General features: G+C 41.6%; 1 protein-coding gene across 1 annotated transcript in view; it reads left to right on the forward strand.

The window, feature by feature from the left end:
* Window positions 1-17,183, forward strand: part of yjefn3 (YjeF N-terminal domain containing 3) — a gene marked incomplete at both ends in the record, with an annotated part of 41,666 nt that extends 24,483 nt beyond the window's left edge. The window contains 5 exons of the mRNA XM_079158346.1: window positions 2,783-2,891; window positions 10,893-11,003; window positions 15,650-15,763; window positions 16,536-16,686; window positions 16,987-17,183. Of these exons, the coding sequence (XP_079014472.1) occupies window positions 2,783-2,891; window positions 10,893-11,003; window positions 15,650-15,763; window positions 16,536-16,686; window positions 16,987-17,183 (682 nt within the window). The remainder of the gene's footprint in view (window positions 1-2,782; window positions 2,892-10,892; window positions 11,004-15,649; window positions 15,764-16,535; window positions 16,687-16,986) is intronic.
* Window positions 17,184-18,548: the final 1,365 nt, after the last annotated feature.

Here is an 18,548-nt window from a genome sequence, read left to right on the forward strand (position 1 = left end):
TAAATGATCTTTAATAGGGTAGACACAAATATAAAACCACTCCTAAATCCTATTTAAGCTGCTGTATTGTTCCTTCTGCTGTAAAGTTGACTCACATCTCTAAGAGGTTTTAAAATAGAGCAGTTGTTCTTATTGAGCTGCAGTACCGAGGAGGACCACCAGGTGTCTGTAGAGTAAAAGGGATGGACTCAAAGACACTAAATGAAGACTTTCATGATGGTTTTCAACTGACCCGTTCTGCTGCCCACTGCTGTGCTGTTTTAAAATGGCATTTGTCACACACGCACACACACACAGACACACACACACAGACACACACACACACACATGCTAAAATCAGCATCAGCAGGCTCCACTACAGGATAATTAGTCACACTGTCACCATGCTGTGAGCAGCCAGAGGAAGCAAAGGGACAATCAGTTCTGAACCAACATGTGGGAAGATTAGATTACAAATATTATAACTAATGCTGAAATCACATCAGGTTGTGTTCATACATATACACAGACACAACAAGCCATTTTAGCATTTAATAAGCCTGACGAGGAGCGACTTATACAAACTGCTGGTATAAAAAACAAAACTGAATTTAAAAGCTCCTTGCTGTTTTGATTGGGTAACGTAAGATCAAACCTATACTTTTTTATATGATTGAGATACTGAACGAGTAATATTACTTTGGGTGAGTAATATGCTACTTTTTTGACTCATCCTTTATGTACTTGTATTTGATATGCAGGTATTAATACTACATTTGGCTTATTGCTGATTTAAACTTGCTTGTATTTAATATTTTCTTTTTTCATAAGTATTTTTCTATATAGTTATATATGTTTTCCAGATGATTTATGTGTTTCTTACACATATTTGACAATTGTGTTGTGGTTATGTTTAATATATGCTTGTTTGATATTGATCTTGATGTTTGTAGTTCCTTTGTCATAGAGACATGCTTTCTCCCACACAGCGTCATTTAACTCTGCTCTGATTGGACCAACTTGAGAGTGATTCAAACATGCAGATCGCCGTCACCTGAGTGATGAATGTGTTTGTGTCAATATACTGCTTGTTCTGCTTTGTGATGGTCAATTGATAATGCCTGACAAAGATCTCTGTCGGATAGAAATGTTGCACAACTAAAATTGCCGGGAGCTTTTACTGCAGTGTGCGGATCTTTTGTTTGATTCTTGCCTCCCAGTATCCAAAATGATACATTCGCCCCTTAGGAAGTAACACATACATGTATCTAAGCTGGTATTTAAAACACCAAAACCTGTAAAAAAAAACCTATACATTAATGAGGAAGCTGCATTTAGCTCAGGCCCTACAGTAGATTCAAATCGGGCACGTGAGTGGGCGTCTGCCAACATGTTGTCATCTCTAAGTTGCATCCCTGCAAAAACAGTCTCCACCTCGTTATCCGAGTTGGTCGTGTTGCGTACGAACAGCAAAGGGTTGTGGTAAACTCTAAGAACCAACATAAACGTCAAAGTGGTGAGAATTGATCATCATTAATCAGAGTTGCAACTAGTCCAAATAACATTGTGGATACGTCAACTTGGATTTATAACACGTCGAAGTTGAAATCTAGATATCTGCAATTGAGTTTGAGTAGAAGTTGGTAAAAGTTGATTAGTTATAATTGGGTTACAGATATCGACAATGAAAATGTCCACGAGTAAGAAATGATGGACTTCATAAATAAACATCTTGACATGTGAGAGAAATGAATTGTAGATATCTTTAATTAAAATCGCTATTATTCAGAATTACATAACTCATGTTTGGGATTGGAATTCTAACTGTTGAAAAAGCAGTTGCTGATGTGGCTCCGACAGCTACTGATTAGATCTTACAACATGTCGTATGTATGTAGCTACTGTAAAGGCCACATTTCAGTTCACCCACATGTTCTGTCTTGAGTTTCATGACCGTGCTTCCCAGAAGCTGTTAATGTTTGTTACGAGTACACGTTGACCCACAGAAAGTCTTAAAAGCGTACCTACCGCCACGCTTGCTGCTTAAGCAGATATGTGACGACCTCTTAAGCTTGTAAGCTATCGGTGTTGTGAATACCTTCTTAGTGTACCATAGGTCACCGTGTTGTTCATTCAACCACTCAATTATGTGTAATCTTTGTGTCCTGTAAAAGACAAATGTTCCCTTGTAATGTATGTTGTGGTGTTGGCCTGCTGTCAGCGCTGCATTTGTATATATTACATTCAGGCATGAAGGCCACTTTATTCACACTACACTTTGAGTTCAGTGCATTTCTGCTGGTTGGCTAATAACTTATGTGTGAAGCCTGAGTCTCAGAGCACACCGGTGACAAATAGAGCTAAAAAAAAAAAAATCAGGCCAGACCCGAAGGGAACCCGCGTAGATTCTGTCCGAGCCGAGCTTGAACCACTGCAGCAGATTTGGGCCGAGCCTGATTTAAAAAGCTGAATTTCCACTGTAAAAGGAAAAACAAAATGTATCACAAGCTAAAGTCAACTGAAGTCTTTTGAGTGCGGGATAGACATTTGTGACACGACCTCTGACATGTGCCCTCTCCCACCGAATGGTCAACCCAAAAGCTGTCATATCGCTCACTATGATGGTCTGCGTTAAAGAAAAAGAAAGGAAAAAAACAACAATGTGACATTTCGGCAAACTTGCCCGAGGGACTTTTACAACCACATGATTCTCTCCCTGAACACCTGTTGTTGATGTGTTTATTGATGGTGATGATGATGATGATGAATAACACTGTGTCTTGACTTCTTCTGTGTCTGACAGTAAAGGGGAGGCAGCAGCTATCGAGACGGAGCTACTGAGGGACTACAAGTTTGGACAACAGCAGCTGATAGAGATTTGGGGACAAGCGTGCGCCCTCGCCATCACTAAGGTCTGCGCCACTTCTATTTTCCAACACTTCTCTGTTGTTAGTCTGCATGTCTTTGTTTCTGTCGTTCTTGCTTTAAACCATGGATACGTTGAGTGTCTACATTCTTGCATTTGGTCTGAGTAACGATGGGTATAACAACGCAAGACTTTCACCCAGGAAACGGCTGTTCGTGTCCTGTGTGAAATCAAAAGTAGACCTTGTTAGGTAACATTAGTACACTTGTTACATAACGTTATGTAAGAAAGTCCACTAAGGGCGATTGTTATTTATTTACATTAGCAACCATTTATCGTACGTTGTTGCAGTATTACTTTAACACAACCCGTGATCTTTTTTTCTAACCTTATCCAAGTATAGTTTTGTTGCCTAAACCTTGTCAAACATTTCACAACATTAACCGTGTGACATTGTGCGTTTTCTGCAAGCGTGATACTGATATGAAATGTGTTTTTGATTCTGAAACGTCAATATTCATCGTATCCCGGGGGTTTGCAGAAACGGACACTGACTGGCTCTAAAAAATAAAAGCAGAGTAAAAGAACATCATTACAACATTTCTTTTATTGCAGATTTAGTATTTATTCAGAAATAAACCTTTGCTTTAATGTGATGTTATGCGCACAATGCTTTTATCTTTGGACCATTAAACCCGTCGCACTGAACAGCAGTTGCCATTTAGTGTGTGTGTGTGTACTCTTACAAACCAGCAATTATATTTTGCATATATTTTGTGATTTGTTTTCCATTAATTGAAGAGATGTATCTTCTCTCCAGCTCTGCTCTGTCTTTGTATTGAAACAAAACAGGAAGGTTAAACACTATAAACATGAATAACTCTTTGAAAATGACACACAGAGCTTTTTGTCCCGTTCTGTCCTTTCACCAATCTCATAGCTGTCAGTGTCAACAAACACAAAAATTGTCAAATAAAGGGAAGTCATGCAATTCTTTTCCAATTAATGTTCTTTTCTGCATGAAGTCATCCGACCCACAACAACTACAAGCTCAAGTCAAATAAAAGCAAACTGTGGCCTCAACCAACGCAGTGCTGTGCAAAATCTGTTTGATAGCCTATTAGCCTATTAGCCTAACTGTGTATCACTCAGCAAATCATTGGTAAGGTCACACTTTTTAGCCGCTCCACATTCTGTCACAGTGGGCCTCAGTAATCACGACAAATCTCAGCAATATGCTGGTGTGATGTCTGATAGTAGAAGAGGGCAAAAAGTCACAGCTACTGCAACTTACACTTTCCTAATTTGCATTAACTTCCATACTAAAATGTCTGATTATTATGTGGAGGAACTGTTCTAACGTTCTGTGTCATTAACCTCTAAACATTTGAAGCGGCAGAACACCTGAGCTCACTCTGTGGCTGCTCAACCACAGCTCTTCTTCTCTGTGGTCTGGACTGTGTCAGGCCAAGTAAGTGTGTGTCAGTGGAGGGCTGTTGGGAACACATGTGGTTCCCTCTGACCAGACCACTGGCTTGGTTTAACGCCACACTGGTTTCCTCAGTGGGCTCTTCAACAGGCTGTGATGAATAGGAGTCTGAGCGGCAAGACACATGAAACCCTGCGCCGCTGTCAGAGGGGAAGGCTGAGGAGAAAAAGAAGGAAAGAGGTTTAACGAATGAGTGATTTTACAGGAAAAGTTACAAAAAACACAATGATAAATGTGATGGCAGCAGTTTAATCGGATAGCTTTAATATCTCTCCTCAGCAAAAGCAAAGAAACGGGAGCAGACAAGCAGATACTTAGAATAATAGGCAGTATAAGACAAAGACGAGAACATTGTTTTTGACAATGCAAATGAACACTAATATCAGAAATATCACTTTGTTTTCTGCAATTAGTTTTGTTTTGTTTTTTTGGCCACTTAGGGACCACAAATGCAGTTCCCAACATGGACATATCATCAACTTTACAGTGAAATGGAGAACTTAAAGTTGCTGAAACTTTCTATAAAGCTCTGAAAAGGTGAGGAGAGCTGCAGATTCGGGGGATAAATATCTGTAGGTTCATCAGTAGGAGTGACACCTTTTAATGTCACACTTTGCCAAACTTGTTTCCAGCTGCCGCAGGAAGAAGTTTTCTGTGAAAAAAAAAAGCGGCAGACGAAGTTTGCAACTATCTAATGGAGCATTTAACGAGCTAATAAGCCACATAAGTCCCTCAGCAATTGGTGGAGACTAAACCAGAGCTAAAAAGAGTGATCGCCAGTCAACCTGGTTTACTAAAAATTACATTCTGCATGTTACAAAACTGCATTATCAATCGCGTTTTGAGGGAACGTGTTTTCTCCTGGATTTCGTTTGTTTTTGTATCACAAATACGTTTATAATCGAAGTCTGCGTTGTTCGTGACCCGTGTGAAACGAAAAGTAACGTACTTAGCTTAACCCAAACGATGATATTTTACTAAACCCAACCAACTAGTTTGGAAACTCCCAAATAACCAAGAGCATTCAAAACACATTGAAATACACAGATCTAGAAATGTTGACGTTAAACATTTTCGGTTGAGATTCAACGTATCCGTGGTTTGCAGAAACGTACGATGCCAACATTTTACTTTGGCGACCGAGTTGCACCAAGTGACAAAAGCTCTTTGTCTGCTGGATGTGTAAAGAAGCAACGGTCTGCTAACATGTGCATCATATCAACTTTATAAGGTGATAATAAGTCAATATTGTGTTTGCAGCTTGTTGCGCCGCCTCCAAGTGGCCAAGAAACAAAACTATGAATGTCAGTTTAAAAAGTGTTTGTTTAAGTGTGACGTTTGAGTCACTATTGCATTCACGGTTAATGTTGATTTTTTGCGTCTGATAAGAATTCCTATAAAATCAAACACAACAAACTACAACTGCATACTGTTAAACCAAATGAAGCTATTGCATTCTTGGGAGGTGAGAAACCAAACAATTTAAAGAAAGTGAAATGGAAAAGAGGAGAAATAATAGCTGAGACGGGCAGAGTGGCAGCATCAGAGACTCCCCCGGGAGTGTGTGATTAAAACACACCACATCCACTTCCCCTCTATTATCATCAGTCACCGCTGGCCCCTTGCCTGGCCCTCCACCAGCAGCATAGCCTTACTAGACAAACAAGGCCTGGACGCTGCTGCCCACAGCACGCTACTGCTTACATGACATCACTGCTATTTAAGGAAAATTACAGTAGAAGGAGATGCAGACAGTCTGATTTCGCTGGTTTCACTGCTGGCCTACTGCTGTTGGCTTCCAAGTATACCGCACAAACAAGCATGTGCTCAGTCACACGCACGCACACACACACACACACACACACACACACACACACACACACACACACACACACACACACACACACACACACACACACACACACACACACACACACTCACAGCTACACCTCTGGTTGCCAGACAGATTATAGGTCTTTTGTAAGTAAATCCTTTACTATTCCAACAGCAGCCCGCAGCCACCAGGTCCAGACTGTCTGTGTGTGTTTCTGTGTCAGTCTGAGGCTTTTCAACACCTGAGTGGAGACGGGAGACGTTACCACACACACCAATAAATTAGTCTGTACCTTACAGGAGCCCCTGGACTGTAGTTCGGTGCTCTAATACAAATATTAAAGGCACTGTTTCTCTGCATATGTGAGTTTTATTTGTGTTTCTAGGGGACCGCTCGTGTTTTCTCAGGCCCAGTGTGTGTTTCAGGTTGATTGGAGGTGAAAGAACATGTGCATATAACATTTATTTCAAAGAGGGTATTCCCGAGGAGACCTTATTACAATCAAGGCGGACATATTTTGTAGCTCTGAGTGTGACTGAGGGAGGTCCTTTAGTGCTGTACTATCCTAACCTTCCTTAATCTCACACTCAGTGTTTGTTTTTAATAAAAGTTATTGTAAAAATAAGAGTATGCCCGCTTCCCTGTAATTAATTTTTATTTTTAGAACTATGGAAAACTTTTCCGTAGGCCTGAAATGTCATGTCCTCAGCAAACTAAGAAAACGTCAAACAGAAGAGAAGATTAAAAAAAAAAAGGAGCAACCAGACCACAAACCTGCTGAACAGATGCAACAAAACATCTGTCTGCACTTGTAGAAATCTCCTCCAGATCAAAAACATCATAAATATCTCAAACACTGGAAAACACTTCAACAAGTTTATTAACCGAAAACGGAATCATAAAACCTTGTTTATCTAGAACTACACAGTGAAAGCATGTCATTTGTTGCCAAGGCAGTTTGACCTGTTTTGAGAATATTACTTTAACACAGTGACGTTATTCTGGAATAGAGTGTATCAAAATATTGAAGTTGCTAATATTAGAAAGAAGTGGCGCTGTTTTCACTACTGACTGGAACTTTAGGGCGTTTTTTTGGCCGTGATGTGTTTTTTCCTGGTCCAGACATTCGGATACGCCAGCTCCACCGAGTTTGAGTGTTTCGATTCAATCGGACGTCGAAACGGCGGATCTCATTTGAAAAGTAATCCACCGATAAGCGCAGCAGGGAGGGCTAACGATTGGCCAATCAGTGCCAGAGGCGGGACTAATGCCATTGACGAGCTCGTCTCTCTGGCGTAGCTTCTTTTCCCGTAGGCGTCTTTGTTGCTGAATCACGCTCCCTCCTCTCTACTCTACTCGAGCCTTCTTCATTTGTGTCACTCACTATAACGTTAAGCTCCGACTGCCACCTCTTTACATCACATTCTGGATCTTTAACACAAATCCTCCCAGAATAGAGTCTATATGGGAGAATCACCCCGACAGCTCTGAATCGAGGCCTCTCTTTCACGTTTGGCTTAATAATAGTTTTGAACTTGATGTGACTCCCTTTATTTACAAAATCCATTTTACATACATACGTCATTTCTTCTCAATATCAACCAAAATCCCCCCCCCCCCCCCTCCTCATTTTTCATTTAAAATACAAACGGACGAGCCGAAGAACACTTTTAACACCGACACTTGAGACTGAAATCTATCTCCTCTGCTTGCTTCATCCATCTGGAGGCTTCATATCAGAGTAAATGCGTTAGGACGGACACGTGTTGGAGTTAATCAAGCTCCTGTTCCAAACAAGATTAGACGAGCACTTCAAAAGACATCAGAGCGCTGCCTGCATTGATCCAGACTGCTCCCTTTATAGCCGCTTACCTTTCCACAGTGTGTGTGTGGCTCTAATGGTTTCACCAGCAGCATGAAATGGCTCCAGCATTGATATCACTGATCCTCCAGACGGCTTTTAACAGTCGGAGGAAAGGCCATTAAAACCAACTGATGTGAGTTTTTGTATGTTGCATGAAGGGCAGGAAAGAAAGAGGAACCAAGCTCATTTTAAAGTGACATTTTATTTTTCTTCCACTTTGCGAGAGTGGAACAAGCTGTAAACACAACACTGACATATTTTTTTTTTTATCACCTTTTATAAAGATGTATTGGCTAAAGTGTTAGCAAGTTGTTGTCCATTCACAGATGACACACGGAGGAACATTATCTTCGACCTGCGCTGACTCCCAAACTTTCATAACAAGTGTACTTCTTTCAACCCAACAGGGGAAGAGAGGGGATGTTTATGTCGCTCAAACAAACACAGGACTTTCCCTTGGGAGAAAGCTAAATTGTTGGAAGTTTGTAAGTCACGCTTGCGATGTGTTTTCTGTACTTGTGTTACGTTGTTTACTCGTGTATTTTACTTAGTTTACGTACTTATTTGAAGCCCAACCAAGTAGTTTTGTTGACTAAACATCACCGCAAGCGTTTCACGTTACCGGCGTGGTGTTGAATGGCACATGAAAAGCTTAAAAAGCGTCTAATTAAATTGGCGAACGATTAGATCGCATCGGTAAATCTGTTCGGAACTAGCCGGTCGCTAATGCTCCATGGTTTCAGCGCGAGAGGTGACCACTTTGATAATACACATAGTGATTTGATCCTATTATTATTATTATTATTGGATCATTATTACTCCTCTGTTCCTTTTTTAATCTGCGGATGTTTTACTTTAGTCAATAACCCATATGGGCGAGTTCACAGTAGGGGGTCGGCACCATCGGAGGTGGCTAGCCTTTAATAGCTGGTTGCAGTAATTACTGTTGGCATCTCCCACTAGGGAGCAGCTCAGAACAGAGTGTTTGGCATTATGCCACACACACACACACACACACACACACACACACACACACACACACACACACGTGCACATATCCACAGAGGGTGCCACTTATAATGAACTCAATGGGATTAACATCAGATTACACAGTGTGAAACTCACTAAGAGTGAGTCTCATTAGATATGAAAATGAAAGACACTGTCCTGTCTTCCACTCTCAGTCTCTGCTCTCTGTCTCTCCGTTCCACTCAATCACTCCCCGCTCCTCTCTCCTAATATTGCCATCAGCCCCCCCCCCCCCCCCCCCCCCCCCCTCCCCCTCCCCTCTCCCATCCATCTCTTTGAGTCTGTGTGATGATTTCTCAGCTGAGCTGTTATGATGGAGGTAACGGCTGCTGTCTCTCCTTCTGGATTCATCGCTCTAGTTAATGCACTCTGAGTCTCGTTATGTCTAATTATACAATGTGGGTAGTGGTCTATTTCTCCACATGAACTTTCTCCCGCACTGAATACATTAGTGGAAGTGGAAATAAATGGATTTTATGGAAGAATTTCGGCCTATTTTAAGATAATCTACAAACTTTGGAGGTCAAGGATCAACAATGAAGAGAGACCTAATTTCAATAGCGTAACACTATGACAACCTGAACATTATAGTGTCATTATTTTGCAATTCACTCATATACTGATACACTGTAATCATTTAAAATAGTTAAGGGGTACAATAAAACATTCATGGATGACTGAACATCTTATAATAAAGGAGTAACAACTCCGTACAGGGTAATTACAGGATGTAGTGATGTCGTTAAGAGAAACCACAAAAAAGAAGGCCAGCAATATTTGTCTTTATTATGAGGAGCTCATTGTTTGCCCTGCATTTAAAGGCAGTCGTGGACTATTTATGGCGGTGAAAAAACTGGTCTAATTGATTTTTACGAGTTGTGTTCTGACATATTTAATTGGACAGGATTTCCAGAAGGCAGCGTGCACTGTCTCCCTCAGTTCAAGTTCTTCTTCTACGAGACGCTGCTGTGACCTTCACGATGACGAACAATCATTCTTGTATAATATAATAGTGCAGAAACACTCAGGGAACAACGTCGTTGCTTTGAAGAATCTGTGGAAAGTGAAGGCAGACACCTTTAGGGCTTTCAGTAATGATCATTAGTGAGTGTGTACACACACACACACACACTCAGTACATCGGTAGGTGTTGCAGATGGAAAATTAGCCACTCAGGTTGACAGTTCCTCAGGCGAATACCGGGCTCGTTTAAGAAGGTGCAGGGGGATTTACAAGGGATTATGCGGCCAGCAAGCGAGGCGGTTGCCAGCAGCTCGCTGCAGCCGGGGCCGAGACGGAAAGTGTATTACACACGAGGAAGCATCCCGTGGCTATAGGACACTGGTATTTTTTCCACATGCTGCCAGGGTTATTTTAATGAGATTGGACCTTTTCTGGCAGACAGAAGAGACAATGTAGCTGGTGCCATTTCCACCCTCGTCTGGCATGACTGGAATGCTGCAGTCAGTCACTCTGAGTGTGATGGAGAGGCAGAGATCGGATGACCTGCGCCGAATAAGAGGCCTGACTCTCGGGGATGAACACTGAATACCAGAGAGGTGGACTCCGGTCACATGACTTGGTGGACTCGAGTCAGTAGAGTCACAATTTCTATGACTTTATGAAGAGTGCATTATGACTTGTTTAGGAAGCTACACTCACAGTTCAGGACCTGGTACTTGACTTGTGACTTTAGTGCAAAGGCTTGAGAATTGCAAAAATAATGACTTGGTCCCACCTCTGCTGACCACTGTAGATCTCTATTAGTAACCCTGTCTCTTTCCCTCAGTAATCCGCTAACAGCCTGCCTCTTATTCTGTCTCTCCACCAGGCCTTCCCTCTCAGCTCTCTAGCAAAGAAGCAGCCAACAGTGCTGGTGATCTGTGGTCCAGATCAAAACGGCTCCATTGGCCTGGTGTGTGCCCGACACCTGCGCATGTATGTAAGTAAACTACTGCACAAAGTGTAGCCAACAATCGTGAGTGGATTGTGAGACAATGGGCCCCAAAAAAGGCCCCACTACCTCTCCTACAAACAGTAGGAGCACGTTCTAGTTGTTTAGCCTCTTTTTGTTGTTGTCTTGAGTCTCTCTGTGGTCATTGAAAGTCTCTTTGTAATTGCTTTGTGTGTCTTTGTAGCCATTTTGTGAATCTTTGTGGTTGTTTTGGCCATTTTCACAGTTGTTTGTGAGTGTCTTTGTGGCTTTCTAGTTGTTTTGGGTTATTTTTGTGTCATTTTGTAGTTTAGGTTTTTGTCTCTTTGTGACTTATTTGGGTCTTTGTGGTTGTTTTGATCCTTTCCACAGCTGTTTATCTCTTTGTAGGTCTGTTTGTAGTCTTTTTTCGGTCTCTTTGTAGCCGTTTTGTGTGTCTTGTGGTCGTTTTGGGCCTCTTCCTGGTTGGTACGTGTCTCTTTGAGCGACATATTGTAGGTGAAGGGGAGGCCCTGACACTTTGACCTCTTGGCCTGTGCCCAGTAGGCCTGTCCAGTAATCCATCAACGCCAACAATAACGTCTTTAGTGCACAAAACCAGCTCTTGTATTCAACCACACCACTAACAATCCATTGGAAAAAACACAGTCTTGTGCTGACTGAGTCATTTAGATGATATCACACTAGAAAAACCAAACTTGCATCAGGACTAACAGGGGACCCCCTATACGGGCCCTCTGCGCTGTACGCGGTTTCATTTCGGCTCCTGTAAACGGCTCGGAGCAGTTATCCTGTTACCCTCCCCGCAAGGGCACTCAGACAGTCATGATGTCACGCTATTGTTACTCTCGTTAAAGCCGTCTGCCTCTTACGCTCGGCAGCCACAATATGATGTCATGACCAAGATTTCTGCCCTTCTGGCCACATGCTGACTGACATTTTGACGTTTGAAGACTGATTGTTTTTGGACGTGGGATTCATCCCCTTGAAACGCATTACAGAAAAAAAAGAGTCTCTTTCTCACAGTTCATTTCAGTACTTGGCGTTGTAGTCCCGCCCATGTCTATGACTTTATTGGATGGGAAATATTGGATATGTGTTTTTGGGATCTTTGGTTTAGAGCGGAATGCATCTATACACTTTACCACATGTGTCTGACACGCTTGATTTACTGTGCATTGATAGTTCTGATTAAAACCATGTTAGATGGACTCTGATGGCTCTCTGTGGAGCTTCTCTCTCTCTTTCCCTCCATCTTTTTCTTTCTTGAGGCCAAGGACAAGAGGTTAGAGGTCAGCTCCAAGGGAGATATATATTTTACCCGGACATTCCAGAAATGAAGCTTATCCATAACGTTAAAAAAGCAAAAACAATTAGGCATTGATTCTGTCTTTTAAATGTATTATTTTATGTCTTTGTTTCTAATGTTTTCACCATCTGCTCCTGTCTGTGCTTTTGTCGCCTATTGTGAACATTTTTACTGGATCTTAAATTGTGCGTTTTTATTATTATTATTATTTTTTTCAAAGTGACTGCGCTCTACAGTAGGCCGACTGGGACCACACATGTCTGACTCTCTGCTCTGACTTCAGAAACTCGAGTACTTACTTTGGACTGTGAAAGAGTTTGTGTTTTTCATGGTGCGATGTGATCCATGTCAGCAGGAAGACATGCAAGCATACACGTGAGACACACACACACACACACACACACACACACACACACACACACACGGTCTTGAGCCCCTGATGCAGAGCTGTGAATGTGATTAGACAGAGCATAGGAATGGGCCAACTTGCTTCTCACGTCACTCCAGGACATCCGTGTTCACAAAGGCTGGTTGTGTCTGAGGCTGTCATGCATTTTTGATTATTTCCACTGCTTGGTATGAGAGAAAAAAAACAAAAAACAATGTTGCACACCGGAAGGCACAGATATTCCTTGATCAAAGCTGATGTTAGATTAGTATAAAAAACCAAAACCAGTCTCATCCTCATTAGTTCTGGTGTATTGTTCCTATTAAACAAGTGGACATGATGTTATGTTTAGCTCACTACATTGTGCTCATCACTGCTTGATGTTAGTCACATTATAATTGGCATGAATGAAATGCAAATTCTTTGTTACACAACCTTAAAGCAAAAAAAAGATGACAAAGCAAACCGCTGATAGTGATCACAGTTACAGCGATTAACCGCTTCAGACGGAATCATATGCAAATAATATTTAAGTAATCGCTGATAGTAACCATGTAGTCCGCCTACAATGTGGTGACTGTGGCTAAGTGGAGAGCTGCCGGCGGTTCGATCCCCGGCTCCGGCTCCACTGTCGATGTGTCCTTGAGCAAGACACTTAACCGCTTTGGATAAAAGTCGCTTTGGATGAAAGCGTCTGCTAAATGACTGTAATGGTCATTGTTCATTTGGGGTCTTCTCGTACATTTTAAAAACACGATTATTGTATTTTTTTGACTTTATTGCCATGATACTGTATTTTATGATTATTTCTGTTTTCAAATTCTGCTACCGGTTTGGTATTGATTGCCTTCAGTTTATTTTGAGGCCTGTTAAAAATGTAGAAATGCACTGAAACCACCACCTAGCTGTGGAGGAGTATCTTATTGGCACTACTGATGTTACTGTGTTGGTAAACATACAGCCTAATTATAATATGAACTTAAGTTTTACAGTAATTTGAAAAGGGTTTGAAACGGCTGTATAGAATTTTGAAACAGTCAATAAAATTCAGTAAATTGTTAAGCCATCCATTTCATTACCACCCATCTGTTTATTACTCAAATATTAAGTAGAGATGAGAAATAATGAAAAAGAAAAACAATTTGGTTATAATAATATAATGTATATCATGTATAATAATTTAAACAGAATGGACGACACTCTGTGAAGTCTAATTTTGAAACTCGTCTTTAAAGTCTTGTCACATGTCAAAATGTTGCTTGTTTCACTAGTTAAAGACTTTATTGTGCTGCTGCAGACCTCATCCGTCCATTCCTAATGGGCTGTATGTGAAAACAAGACACCATCATCCCTCTGGGAGAAGAAGCCGTTACCCGGTCAGATGTGAGCAAGAACTGGAAAAAACAATAACCTTGATTGTTGCCCTTTGCTTGTTTCTGTCTCACGCCTCATTTCTGCTCATGCTCAGTGACACTGAAAGTCATTTCGAAGCCCTTCGTTAGTTTCACACGGTTAGATGGTGTTGATGATTTCAAGGGCATGGAGGGGCCGCCACACACACACACACACACACACACACACACACACACAGTGGTTTGTGTTTGGCCTGGTTGCTCGCTCTGTGGAGATCACGATGGAGATGAGGTAAGGTGATGAAGGTCTGTGGAGGTCAGATTGGTTTAGGATCCCCAAGGAAGCAGCGGTCTGTCTGACATGACAGATCACTTCCTTTGTGGGGCAGCCTCAGCTCAGCCACATTTGAAACTGTTTCTATTTATTTATACCTTCATGTGGTGTTTTTCACTAAAAAAACACACAAATGTGAACCCCGTGGTCGGGATGCTCCGATACCTTACATGTGGGTAGAGCCAATACAGAGTACTGTACCGAATAATACCATTACAGATCAAACAATGACTTTGGAATCCTGTTTTATCTTAATCAGATGTTCCTCACTTTCTGACTGCAACAAATGAAATGTAACGCTGAGCACCTTTACCTCCACTGTATTGGGATGGATGGATGGATATATCAAAGCCTGGGCAAATAAAACTAAATCTACCTGCATGTCTTGATACCAGTTACACCCGATTACATTTATGAACTTTGATAAACTTGATAAAAATATAATTCTTTAAGATTCTGGAAATCCTGAAACCGGATATTCCTATAACGCTCCAACGCTTGTCTTCGTCTCTGCTCAGCATGAATAATGGCCAATACTAGCTGACATGAAAGAAAAGTCCTGAAGACATCTCTCTATTTTTCTATCGGAAATAGTTAGATGGCCAAGGCGACTTGTTTTGTTATCGGTTCACAACCTCTACTTCTTCTTCTTCTCTTACTGGCGGATTGCAGCCTTGCATAGCCGCCAACTTCTGACAAAACTGCTCCGTAGCCGAGTTTATTCACCTCAACCCATTTCATTGTAACGCACCTAATCCACATTTCTTTTTTGCGATTTTTCCAAAGTTGGCTTAAACTTTGCTTGCCAAAAATATTGGGTAATGTGTCCCTTTTTAAAAGGTCAATATGTCGATATTTATCAATAACTATGTTTTTGAGAACAAAGATGACCTCTTCCATGATCAAACACACTGCTGACAGTGGTTCCGAGGTTTTAGGATTTATCTTCGAGAGTCAGGGGTCACAGGTGCTTCCTGCTGAGCACCACAGACCTTTCAGACTGCGGGTGTCTGGATTTCTACTCCCCTCAGCTCCCAGTTTATAAGGGAAGTATTCATTCAGGAGCCAGACCGTAGTGTCTGACCAGTGCTCATCAGTGTTTTCACTTGAACTGCAGGAGAAATGTATCAAACACATTGTCACTGTTGGCCGAAATCACAGGCTGTAGTGTCAATATCGAGTAACCTTTTCTCTATTTTTGTGTTTCTCTCCTCCTTTGTGCCACCCCCACGTCTTCTCCGTTGCTTTTCTCTGTTGCCTCATCTCGCACAGGAATATGAGCCCACCATCTACCACCCTCAACGCTCCTCTCAAAGTCTACACCAGGACTTCACAGTTCAGTGTGAGAAGATGGACATCCCCTCCCTCTCCTATCTCCCCACAGAGGTCAGCAGCAATTTTACTGCGCAACACATTTTCAGCGATGTTGCAGCTTGCAGACGTCACATTTGATTGACTCACCAATTGACACACAATCTGTCATTTAATTATAAAGCACGCACCGATTCATTTGTAACATTGAAAGTTGCTTTTTGTTAACGGAGTAGTTCAACATTTTAGGCGATGCGCTCATATGCTGTCTTGCTGTGTTTGTGGTTAAACCTATGAAAAGTAATTCATAAATAACCCACTTCTAAGGAAGTCAGGTGATGTAGCAAAAAGAGCGACAAACGCAGGACTTTCATCTAGGAAGTACAAGCGTAGTTATTTAATCCAAACTACAATCTTTTGATGAACCTAACCAAGTAGTTGTGTTGCTCAGACGGATTCTGCACAGCAGGGACTTATGCAGGCCCACAGATCGCTCATGTTGCTGCCCACCAAAAATGAATGTAAGATATCATACGATCTGTTGTAGGGGGGGGGGGTATGTTCTTATGGTAAATATGTAACATACTGGGTAGCTTAGCTTAGCACAAAAACTGGAAATGGGGGGAAACTGTGAGCCCGGCTCTGTCCAAAGGTAACCCAATCCTCCTGCTTCAAAGTGTGGCATTGTATTAGATCATTCAAAAAGGTGCGAAAACCGTTTTTAGTTTGTGAACCCTTTTGAATGACAATGAAACGTCTACTTTTCAGATTACTTGATTTGCTTTCCTTTTGCCGTTATTCATCTTGCAACCCCCCAATTGTTCATGCTGAGATCCAATCTGTTCAGGTGCAGCTCATAAACGATGCCTACAACCTAGTGATTGATGCCATGCTGGGCCCAGATGCAGACTGTGCCAACATTAAAGAGCCCTACCCTGGTATTCTGGTCACCCTGAAGCAAATCAAGATCCCCATTGCCAGTGTGGATGTGCCCTCAGGTACGTGTTCGCACAGACTGTCGGTATCAGGCTGCAGGCTCAGAAACACAACTTGATAAATGTGCCTCCAGGCAGCTCTGTAGGAGCCCTGGCTCCAAGGCAAGAGTTTTCCAAGTCTGGAGGTACACGTGGAGGATAAATCTTACACTATAGCCGACTCAGTGTGAGCTCATCATACCCCAAATACACCACCTGCTGGGTGTGAGCACAACAGGCAGAAAATGATCACAATCCTCCTCGCCCTAAATTCCTCTCCTCCTCCTCCTCCTCCTCCTCCTCCTTCTTTTCTGTCTTCCCCAGGTTGGGACGTAGAAGAACCAAGTCAGGATGGCATTAACCCCGAAGTTCTCATCTCACTCACAGCACCAAAGAAGTGCGCCATAAGTTTCTCGGGGAAGCATTTCTTGGCCGGACGCTTCCTGCCCTATGACATCCAGAAAAAATACGAGCTTAACCTCCCAGACTACCCCGGCACAGACTGTCTCATAGAATTGTAACACACGGGAAAACATAAGAGCCAGAGTGACCACTCCTGATTTTGAAAAACGTACGGTTGATCCCTTCTCTTGTTTTGTATTTTATAGATTGTTAATGTGATTCAATGTTTAACAGCTCAGTTGTGTAGATCAGGCTACACCTCTAGCCGAATGTGCTGTTGAGCTACAGTAGAAGGATAATATTTAGAAGCTGTGGTTTCAGTCAAGTCTTTTTAGGGAATGGCATGAGTTTTAGTGTCAGTCTACTTGTAAAAGCTGTAGCATTACACTGTTTTCTGATTACTTTGCAAAAGACAGAAATTTATTCAGAGAGATGAATTTTCTATGACACTGGAATGTTGTAGTTTTCTTTCCTTCAAAACTTTTTTAATGTTCATGTTCGGATGCTTTTATGTTTAACTTTCTACTGAAATGTGCTGCTGAGATGAGACGTTGTGGAGGTTGGCCATTTATAACTTTTCTGTTAGTGTTTTCTGTTTGTTTGGTCAGCCTGCACTTCTGCATTACTTTTGTTTCAGTTACTTCATTAGCTGTTACAAAGGGCCCAGACAGTTTTTGTTGTCCAATAAAAAAAAAAAGAAAAACCTCTTAAAAGGATTCAGTTTGTGTTTTGTTTTCCTTCACGTAAAGTTGCAATGATCAGTGTATTTTATATTAACTTGTATGACTAGAAAATGATTATATGTGATGTGAAAGGGTGTGGCTGATAGTGACAAACCCACCAAGAATCACAGACCAAGTGCAGTTTCCACAGAGCTTTTGAACCTTTTTATTGGATCATTGTTTTGGTTTTCTTGGCTCAACTCTGCCGCCACAGGCAGCGGTTTTCTGCGAGAAAAGTCCAATAAAATCACTGTACTCTACCTGCTCAGCAATAACGGTATTTTTCTGGTGGAGACTAAAAACACAGGTCCAAATGAAAGCTATTGTTGATCTGTGTTTGCTGGATGTGTAGATAGGCAACTGTTTGCTAACATGTTCTCAAACACCTTTATCTGGAGACAAAGTTATGTTTTTTACGTTTTAAGACTACGGTAGCTTTAAAGCAGGGGTCAGCAACCTTCTTGAAATGAAGTGCCATTTTAACAGTTTCTTGTTAATCAGTGGGCCATTTCAACATTTAGGTTAACATTAAGTTTAGTCATGACACATCAAAATTTAAATCTCCAACGGATCTGTAATGTTATCTAAAAAAATGCATTTCTCTCCCATAATCAGGACTTATCGGTAATTATTTATTGTTTATTTACTTACCAACCTTCCAATAATCTTGTTCATCAGCAATAAACTTTAGAAATTCAGCAAAGAAGACAACATGTCCCAGCCAATCAGAGGCAGAGTAGGGCGGGTCTTCCCAGAATGTGG

Source organism: Pholis gunnellus (genome assembly GCF_910591455.1).
Source record: "Pholis gunnellus genome assembly, chromosome: 4".
Taxonomy (NCBI): Eukaryota; Metazoa; Chordata; class Actinopteri; order Perciformes; family Pholidae; genus Pholis; species Pholis gunnellus.